Source organism: Centruroides vittatus, unplaced genomic scaffold (assembly GCF_030686945.1).
Source record: "Centruroides vittatus isolate TY-2023 unplaced genomic scaffold, ASM3068694v2 contig_449, whole genome shotgun sequence".
NCBI lineage: Eukaryota > Metazoa > Arthropoda > Arachnida > Scorpiones > Buthidae > Centruroides > Centruroides vittatus.
This window is the reverse complement of record NW_027122246.1, coordinates 22,865-33,864: the sequence shown is the minus strand read 5'-3', so window position 1 is coordinate 33,864 and position 11,000 is coordinate 22,865. Positions and strand designations below refer to the sequence as shown.

At 37.5% G+C, this 11,000-nt stretch overlaps 1 protein-coding gene across 1 annotated transcript; it reads right to left on the bottom strand.

Moving 5' to 3' along the window:
- Positions 1-9,036: 9,036 nt before the first annotated feature.
- On the bottom strand, positions 9,037-9,831 carry LOC136977151 (uncharacterized). The gene has a single exon (XM_067272588.1). The coding sequence runs from the start codon at positions 9,829-9,831 to the stop codon at positions 9,037-9,039; it is 795 nt and encodes a 264-aa protein (XP_067128689.1).
- Positions 9,832-11,000: the final 1,169 nt, after the last annotated feature.

Sequence of the window (11,000 nt, the reverse complement as noted above, 5' to 3'; positions counted from 1 at the left end):
ATACAAAATGATTGAATTGGTATCAAGGGCCTTTTTTAATTTTCTATTTTATTTTTCACGCCTATAATTCGGCTATTTTCTGTTCGTGTTTGTGATATGATGTGAAAGCATTATATTCTAAATAAATTGTTTAGTAGTAGAATGACGTGGAGTTAAAGTGAATTGAATTTTATGTGAATTTTTATTTTTGTTTTCGATAATTAACATAAGCATGCCAAATTGTACACCGATTTCCTTTTATTTAATAAGAGTCATGTTATAATTAAAATTCACGTAATCTTTTACGTACCTTTTGAACCATTGGCCTTTTACGTTCTTTTTTTGCAAAACGAAAATATGGACAGGAGTTTGCCGAATAGATATGCAAAACAACCTGAACATTTCGTCGTTTTCTGCAAGAAGCATAAATATATTGGTAAACCAGTAAATTACAACAACAAAGATGAAGATTATTACATTATTTCGTACTTCTAACTCTTGTATTATATTATAACATAACTTTTGTAATTATAAATCAAATACTATTTTATGTAAGGGTTTATTACATTGAATGACCTATCTGACACATTTAAAAAATTTTTGAAATTGTGTACAGTAGGAAAATATAAATAGAAATCAAATACTATGATATAATGACCGTATAAAGAATAGTTATTTATTCTATCATTATTACGTTTATAGCGATACTCGGATGGTACGAAATGGCACAATTTCATTCGTGAAATAGACACCAATTGCAAATATATCATAAGTTTCTAACGTCAGTTCTGACAAACTGTTCCATTCACAGCCGAATATCAAACAGTAATCTGCCGACCAATCAAATTTCGCGAAAAATACAACAAACATTTAACCTCGGACTCTAGAAAACCATTTAAAACATATTTTGTGCTCGCCGATAACCTGGAATTGTGTGTTATTCCTCATCGAATGCCATCATTCCGCGGTAACAATAAATTTTTGAAGAATTAAATATCTCGATTAGTCTTTTCGTTAAATTGGCCATTTTAAAAGTGATATTTAAATATTTTCAAATCAATTTTTTTCAAAATTTAAATATAAACCATCTAAGGCCAACCATTTAAAATACAAAAATACTATCGAAAGTTTAGCAATGAACGAGAATGAGTTTATAAGTGTCAGGGCCGGATTAACCCACTTTGGGGCCTAAGACATTTTTTCCTACCGGGCCTCCTTCCTCTCCCACAAGAAATAATGCACACAACAAATATAAAACAAAACTAAATACAGTAATACCTTTACATACGAACGCTTCAGCATACGACTTGAAATTTGAACATATTTTTGCTTTACGATACGAACAAAAGCTCACCATACGACGTTACATTAGTTCGCAGCGCCACCGTCATGATCACGTGTTCTTTCTGATTGTGACTGTGACCGATTTTATTGAAAAGAAACATCCCGAAAAGGTTCACACTGGCCGCATTGCTGCTCAGTTTAATGAGATTTGCCTAACTCATTTTAGAAACATTTTAAAAAGTAGGCAAAGCCAAACCTCTTTGGATAGATATTTTACCAAGCGACCTCTATTCAGTGTAAGTGCTGGTGGAAGTGAAGGAAAGAAAGCAAAAAGCAGTGAATAAAAAATTTAAAAAAATATATATAAAACAGAGAAGATTTTAAAAAATTAGTGTTAAGTTATTTTTAGTTATTGATACATTGTTATGTAAGTTATGTTTTAGTATGATTTCCCTTCTCCCTCTTTTCCACCACCAGTTTACGCCTCCGTTGTCTATCCTCAAAAGTCTATCTCAAGTGCAAATAAAGCTACATTATCAAGTGGTAGTCTCTTTAATCCGAATAACTGTAGACTGTCTCACAGCTAAACAGGTTTAATAACTCCTTTATTGGCATTTTAACATATGGAAAGTAACGAACAGGCTGGTAACCCTTACTGAGAAGATAGAAACGTTCGAACACGACATCAACCATTTCCGGTGTTTTTTGAGGGAAGAATATACACCAAATACCTTAAAATTAAGCAAAACTATTAGAGTGCTGTATGGGTGTTGGGGAGTATATGAAGAACTTAAAGGTACTGTGGAAGGTTTTTAAGAGTTTTATTGTTTCTTACTCCCGTCACTTATGTTAATAAAAAAACCTTTGTTTTTTGTAGCACTTAGCAGGGATCAGGAGTGTTAACACTGATCCGAAATGCATATGTTAAAAAGCCAATAAAGGAGTTATCAAACCTGTTTAGCTGTGAGACAGTCTACCGTTATTCGGATTAAAGAGACTACCACTTGATAAACATAAAATACAGCTACTAAAGAAAATTTAATAAAAGCTACATTTTTTTTATCAATTGTTAATCTATTATGATTATTTATACATTTACAATTACAAAACGCATTTTTCAGTGTTTTCCTTACTTAAGTTATTTTTTTCAATGTACTACTTAGCTTTAATTTGAGTGTGTTTTTCGTGTTGGAACGGATTATTTGGTTTTACATGTAATCATACGAGGAAAAATTATTCACCTTACAACATTTTCATGATAGTTTAGGAACGGACTAATTTCGTATTCTGAGGTACTACTGTAATGTGAGAAACAAACAAATCTTAAATTTTTATTAATAAAAATATTTAATATACAACAAAAAATTTTAGTTTTTCTACAAAAGTTTGTTTATAAATTTTAAAAAAATTGAAATTTATTTTATTAAATGTCTAACAAAAGTTGTTATACAATAACGATATTACCTTAAAATATCAATCGTTTAATTTAACCTTTTTGTTAATATTTAAATAAGATAATATTTTACCCATGAGAGGTAAATTCAATAATGAAAAAAATAATTTAAATAAAAGCCAAGATAGTTTTATCAAAGTAAGTATATAAATACAGTAATACCTCTGTTTTTGTTGATAATCCGTCCGAAAACAATCAGCGAAATTCTAAACCGATGAAAACCGAGGCAATTATTTTCATACGAATCAATGTAAATCCAATTAATTTGTTCTACCACTCCAAAATATATACCAAAAACACATTTTATAGAGAATTAATATAGCGTTAAATACTAAAAGAAATAAGAAATTAATATAAAAAACTAATTAGCATTAAGATAAAGGCAATGGAATTGTTCGGCTAGACACGCGGGGTCTTATCTTGTAGAAGCTAGTTGGACACGAGCTTCTAGCCTATATCGCCCCATAATAAAGTGTGACGTAATTGTCATGTAATAGTAGTAGTATGCGTTTATGATGGTCGTATCGAGGGAATAATGCCTTCCGGGAATTCCGTTTAATGGATTCTGGCCCCTATTCAGGCGTTACAGACGTGGAGATAACCCGGAAAACTTTACGTGGCCAGCCCGCCCTGGCAAAGCGTGAACCCACGACTGAACTCCCAGTGTTCAGGAAACGGAACCGTTGGCCAATGGAGGGATGGTGGGCCGTCGCGGGGTATTATTCACACAACGAGAAATAACGCCACACTGCGCCGGAAAATGCGTGGGTCGCCCTTTGTTTTCGCAAAATTAGCAGCGAGGTCACTCGAGCACGCCAACGAAATCCGAGGCAATCGACGAAAACAAAGACAAATTTTTCGCGAAAAAATCGACGATAACCGAAGTCAACAAAAACCGGTGTCTTTAAATAAACTTTATTTAAAAATTCTGTTTTCTAGTCTTAATTGATAATTTTGCTGAATTAAATAATTTCATCGTAATTAATATTATCCAAAGCATTTTGTTCGATGTATAAAACAGCTAAAGAATTTAATTTTCATTCGTTCAGTGAGTTTCGTAAATAATTTTTTACACGTTTTAATACTGAGAATGACCTTTCACCAGATGCATCTGATATAGGCAAAGTTAAATCTATTTGTAGTAATATCTCTGTATTTGGAAACGTTGATACTATTTTTGTGCTCTTTATGAATTGCAGCATATCAAACGGCAACGTTAAATTTTGGCTGTTGCAAATTAATTTAAATTGCAGCAATTCCTCGTTCAATTCTTCAGTATCAATGTCGCCACTGTACCATTTTTTAGCAATGCGGTATTAATTGATACGTCTTCGTCGGCAGCTATGTTTGTACGAAGAGTTTTAAAAATTTTCATCAATATCTTTGTAACTTTTGCTTCTAACTTTTAATCGAAGAGATATTTTATCACAAATTTCGTAGAAACAATTTCGCTTAAACATTTCTTGGCTCTGACAAAAACTTACATTTACCTCATCATTATAAGCATCATCAAAGAAACGTTTACTTTTTTGGGACCTATTTTTTTAAAATCGCAATACACTTTTATTTCTGACGCACTTTATGCCTCTGCTTCTATTTCCAGAAATGAACTTCTTAAACTATTAACGTAATGATATAAATTGTCAAAAATATTTACTGCAAAATGCTTGCATTTATTCTGGAAAGAATTTTATCCCAAATAACTGTTAACAAAATGAACTCTAAAGTATTCATTTTGTTTGCTATTTTTCGTGATTCTTCTTTAACAGAACATTTCTGAGATTCGTCTAAAGATATTTCAAAAAGAGCACTTTTTATTTGTTCGAACCCAGCGCGAATTGCTTTAACTGCATGAGCTCTACAAGACCATCTCGTAATACATAACTTTTTTTACTGTAAAATGTTTATTATTTGCGGCAAAAGTTTTTTTCTAAAATGTTTCACCTATACGTAGAAGCCGTAAAAAGGTATAAATGATTTCCAGTAAATTAAAATATGTTATTGCCTGCAAGAATGATTCACTAGATCTATTTATCACCAGATTTAATGAATGTGAAGCGCAAGGAACGTAATGGGCTCTTTCACTATGTCTTTTAATGCGGTTTTGGAGCCCATTGTATTTGCCAGACATATTTGCTGCATTATCGTAGCTTTGTCCTTTACAATTGCTAATATCAAGTCCTAATTTTGCAATATTCTGTAAAAGTTCATTTTCTGATGATTCCCCCCGAGTAAGAATAAATGGGAATAAATCCAAAAAATCTCTCGATTGGGGTTCCATCTTTTGATAAATAGTGCAATATAAAAGTTAATTAGTCTAAATGTGTTATATCAGGAGTAGAGTCAATTATTATAGAAAAATATTTGGCAGCTTTAACTTCTGACATTTTCTTGTTTAATATTTCAATAAATTCATCACAAATAGTCGAAGAAAGATAACTCACGTTGCCTTTTCCAGCTGATCCATATTGTTTTATATGCGATGCTAAACACTCATAAAATTCTACCAAATATTCAAGAGTTCCAATGTAATTTCCGCTTTGACATTCAGAAAAGAGTTCATTAGAGCCACGAAATGCAAGAGAATTTTTAGCTAGAAATTTTATTGTTGCTACTACCCGCAGCAGTACTTTTCTCCAGTATTTTTTGTTCTAAATACTCTTTTTCAACTATAGTATCTACACGTCCCTCAACTGAATTTCTTCCTATCAAAATTTTAATAGAATGCCTATGGTCAGTAGAACGTTCACGTTTTTTTACTCTTACATTTACATTTTTCCAGTCTGAGCACCCTTTTGTAAAAGCGGTTCTTCTGATCGCAAATATCTTGCAAACATAGCAGTTTGAGGGCAATGGCGGATTACACGTGAATCAAAGGACTGTCGGTCCATCGCCCATCCAATTCCATCATTGCTTAGACGTCGCTTGTCGAAATGAGACGAAAAGGATTTAGTAAAGTCCACGACGATCATCAAAACAATAACAATATTTATTGCGAACAATCAGTACAAGTACCGTACATGTTAGAGCTACACGTGCTCTCAGCTAACATCCGACAAACTAATGTATCCCAGAATCCACCGGAATAATCAAATTTCGTGTACGAGGCTATGGGGGCCTCTAGAGGAACGGCGCCATCTGCCGAGCCTGTGGCAAGTTACTGGTCGCCGCAGTACCCCCCTCCTAGCGACCGCGATCGACAAATCTCACTGGGAGCTTGATTTTACGGCCGCATCGTGAGGTTTTTGCCTCGGTTGTAGGTTCTGCTTGCTGGGTATGTCCAGCTACCGTGTTGCTGGGTTGGTCTATCACTGGCTGTGTAGGGCTGATTGATTCTTTCTCCCTGAGCAGAAAAGCGGGTTTCAGTCTGTCGATGGAGACGACCACCTCTTTACTGTTTTTCAGAATTTTGAAAAATTTGTCTCCTTTCTCCACCACAGGAAATGGTCCCTCGTAGGGAGGGCGCAGTGGAGCGCGTACGGCATCATAACGAAGAAAAACGTGACTACAGTCTCTTAACTGCATGGGAACAAAAAGTTTGGGCTTCCCATGTGATGCTGTTGGCGTCGGTGTTAAGTTTTTGAAAAAAACCTTTAGTGTTTTTATGAAATCGGAAGTATTTATGTCTGCTGGGGTAGGATTAAAGAATTCACCTGGTAAACGTATTGTCTGTCCGTAGACCAACTCACTGGACGTTGCTTGCAGGTCAGGCTTGAACGTTGTCCTTAACCCAAGCAGTACGGTAGGGAGTATCTCTGTCCACCGTTCCGTTAAGTAGGCCCTTAGAGCACACTTTAATGTCCGATGCCAACCTTCGATCATACCATTAGCTTGGGGATGGAAGGAGCATGTATGTATATGCTTGGACCCCATTAGGATGGACAAAGACCGAAATAGGCGTGATTCAAATTGGCGCCCCTGGTCGGTGGTAATGACCCCGGGAACGCCGAAACGAGATATCCAAATCCGATATAAAGCTTTGGCCACAGTGTCGGCCTCAATATCCCGCAGTGGTTCAGCTTCAACCCAACGAGTATATCTGTCAATCATAGTGAGACAGTAGCAATAGTTTTCGGAAGTAGGGAGCGGACCAATAAGATCGATGTGGATATGATAAAAACGTTTGTTTTCAACGGGGATATTTGTAATTGGACTTTTAGTATGTCTAGTAATCTTGACACGTTGGCAAGGGATGCACATCATTGTCCACTTGCGACAGTCGGCTTCCATACCTGGCCATACGAACCGATCGGTTATTAGCTTCACCGTGGCTTTACTGCCTGGGTGAGAAAGATCATGCATGGCATGGAAAACCGCTTGCCTTTGCGTCTCAGGGATAACAGGACGAATTTTACCGGTGGACACGTCACAATAAAGTTCTACTTGGTTTTCCGGTAATATTAGTTTTTTAAGCTGTAACCCAGTCGAATTATTTTCCAAAAGTGTTTGGAGGCTTGGGTCGGTTGTTTGTTCGTCAGCAATTAATTTGTAATCTATGGGTGAAGGGCAAACAATAGCTTCAACTCTAGAAAGTGCATCGGCTGGAATATTATCCGTTCCTTTTATGTATCGGATGTCAGTTGTAAACTGGCCTACGTAATCTAATTGACGTAATTGTCTGGGGGAGCATTTTTCACTTTTCTGGAGAAAAGCGAATGTCAATGGTTTGTGGTCTGTATATAATGTGAAAGGCCTAGCTTCCACCATAAAACGAAAATGTTTAATTGCTGAGTAAGCGGCTAATAGCTCACGATCGTACGCCGAATATTTCCTCTCCGCATCTGTGAGTTTACGCGAAAAAAATCCTAACGGCTCTAAGCCGGATTTAGTAATCTGATGTAGTGCAGCGCCAAGGGCAAAATCAGATGCGTCAACCTGCAATGCCAAGTGTGCGTCAGGGGCTGGATGAGCTAGTAGAGCTGCGTTTGCTAAACGAGTTTTGGATTCCTCGAATGCCTTTTTGGATTCATCTGTCCATGAAATTTCCGAATTGTCAGATCGTTTTGTGCCTTTTAAATAGTTGCAAAGCAAGGCTTGGGCCTGGGCAGCGTGTGGAATATTACGGCGGTAGTAGTTCAACAGGCCTAAAAATCTACGGAGCTCTTTTATTGTTTTGGGTTGTTCGATATTTATGACGGCTTCTACTCTCTGAGGGAGAGGTTTGATGCCACTGGCGTTGACTAAATAACCTAGGAAAGGTAATTCGCTTTTACCTAGTATGCATTTAGCTGGATTTATTCGGATACCATATTCTGATAAACGTCCAAGTACTTTTTCCAGATGAACGTAATGTTCCTCCTTTGTCTTACTTGCCAACAGGATGTCGTCTATGTAAACAAAAACAAAATCTAATCCATGCAACACTTCGTGCATAAATCTCTGGAATGTTTGTGCCGCGTTGGACAAACCAAACGGCATGTACAAAAATTCATAAAGGCCGAAGGGTGTTGTAATTGCGGTCTTAGGTACGTCTTCGGGGTGGACCGGGATCTGATGGTATGCTCGCGTTAGGTCTATTTTGGAAAATATGGTCTTCCCGTACAAATTCTGGGCAAAATCTTGTAGGTGAGGCAATGGGTACCTGTCCGGCACTGTTATTTTATTAAGGGCACGATAATCCCCCGTGGGACGCCAGTCCCCGTTCGGTTTGGGTACCAGGTGCAAGGGGTTAGACCAATTTGAATTACTCGGTCGACAAATGCCTAGTTGTAACATTAACTGGAATTCCTTTTTTGCAACTTCTAGCTGTTTTGGATTGAGACGGCGGGGACGAGAAAAAACGTTATGTCCTTTAGTAATAATACGGTGGACCGTGTTATGCTTGGGTTTAGTGTCAGCTGGATATGGCCGAAGAATATCCTTATACTTGTTTAAAATGTCGCCAAATTCCGAGTTAGAAGCGATTAAAGTAATGTTAGCTTGTGCGCCGTGGTGAGTGGAACCTTTTGTTGTCAAGGACGTTAATGGGTCTTTGATGCAGGCGTTTTTTAAGTCGATCAGAAGACCGAAATTTCTTAGGAAATCGGCACCTATTATTGGTTTGCTGACGTTTGCGATTACGAAAGGCCACGTAAATTGGCGCCTTAAATTAAGGGACAAGGTTATGTTTTTTATGCCATAAGACTTTATCGGGGTATTGTTTGCCGAATAAAGTGTCAATGAGGCGGGTGCCTTTAATGCCATAGCAGCGTTATATGGTAGAACGCAAACGTCACTACCACTGTCGATCAAGTAATGACGACGTGAGGTCGGATCGTAAACAAAAAGGCGGCTTGTGTTATTAATTCGGAAATCACATTGCGCCACCTGTGATTTCCGAGCTAGTTTTCCTGATCTCGAAATTTGCAAGGAGCCTTACATTTATTAGCTTGATCACCAAACTTCGCGTGGTACCAGCATAGGTCCTTCACGTGGGGACGAACTGGTGTCTGCGAACGCCGGCGATTCCGAGATCGATTCCGAAGGTGTCTATAATTGCGAGATTGCCTGTCGCTAGGCCTTGAGAGGCGATTAATCTGTTCCGTTAATTCAGCAACCTGCGTTTGGAGCTCTTTTATAGCCGCATGCGTGCAGTTTTCATTCGTTGCTAAATTAGTTTCAGCAATTTGCAGAGGTGTTAGCTCGAGAATTTTGTCAGCCATTTGGGCTAATTTGTCTAAATCCCCATCGGAAACAGAAAGAATTGCCTGTGTTTCTTTGGGTAAGCGCTGAATCCAAAGTGTCCTTAAAAACTCTTCCCCGACTTTATTATTAGCCAGTTGACGCATTTTACGTAGGAGGTGAGATGGCTTATCATCTCCTAAAACGGCATTTGACAGCAAATCTTTCACTCGTTTTTGTTCGGAATCAGAAAATTCCGCTATGAGTCGATCCTTTAATGTTTGGTATAATTTTTCCTTAGGAGGGTTTTTAACGATATCGCTCACGTACGATAACACTTCCGAATTGAGGGCCGAAACCACTGCGTAATATTTAGTCGTATCATGGGATATGTCGGCGAGTTTAAACTGAGCTTCGATATTGATAAACCATAAATCGGCTTCTTTGTCCCAAAATTGAGGAAGTTTTAGAGCTACCCGGCTGACTTCGGGCATGAGATCGTTTTCGTTTGGCATTTCGGAACACAAAGAGAAAACCACTCAACGGAACGAAAGTAAAATGGAACAGGAAACTCCACTTACCCGTGCTAGATGACTTACACCGGCGAGAGATTGTAGTTGCGGACAGACAAAATGGAAGACGAATTTGCCGGTCTGGAGTGGCCACGTGGGGCGAGTAGTTCACCTTCTCAAAGAGCGTCGTCTACGTTGTAGTGATCTTGCTTTCTCTTGTTTTCTTTTTTTTTCTTTTTGTTCGAATTCACGTCGAATCACGTTCGGGTCACCAGTGAGGGCAATGGCGGATTACACGTGAATCAAAGGACTGTCGGTCCATCGCCCATTCAATTCCATCATTGCTTAGACGTCGCTTGTCGAAATGAGACGAAAAGGATTTAGTAAAGTCCACGACGATCATCAAAACAATAACAATATTTATTGCGAACAATCAGTACAAGTACCGTACATGTTAGAGCTACACGTGCTCTCAGCTAACATCCGACAAACTAATGTATCCCAGAATCCACCGGAATAATCAAATTTCGTGTACGAGGCTATGGGGGCCTCTAGAGGAACGGCGCCATCTGCCGAGCCTGTGGCAAGTTACTGGTCGCCGCAAGTTCATTGCTTTACTTCTTGGGCTATACACTAACTATTCTCGCTTAATTTTTTCACCATTTGCCTTGTTACCAGTAAAAATATTTTTCTATAATGTCCGTGTTACAGTTTTTCCATCTTCTGTCACTACTTTTTTAGCGGTGTGTACAAGAGAAATATTTGACAATGGTTTATTTTTAAGCAAATAATGTTGCATGTCTGTCGTCAAATTTAAAGGCCATAATGAAATGTCCAAATTGTCAAAAATTAAAATATTAACGATGTTGGATCTGTTTTTTACATTTTGTATTTCTACTTCATTAATTGCACTTTCGTTTTTTTCTCAACCTCTGGTATGTTTTTATCTTCTATATTTTTCATTTCAACTACTTCAATTATATTTTCATTGTTTTCTGTCTTCTCTATTTGTACTTCTTGATTTTCACTGTTTCCAGAATATTCACCAACGTCCTTTTCTTCAGGCTCAACTTCCACATTGATATTGTCTACTTTTGTATGAATAACGTATTTTAGCAGAGCATTTCTGTTTATTTGCTTCTTCTTCCAACTTCTTCATGCACTTTCTTTTC

Coding starts and splice junctions, on each gene's coding strand:
- LOC136977151 (XM_067272588.1), bottom strand. CDS start 9,831: ATGCCAAACGAAAACGATCTCATGCCCGAAGTCAGCCGGGTAGCTCTA.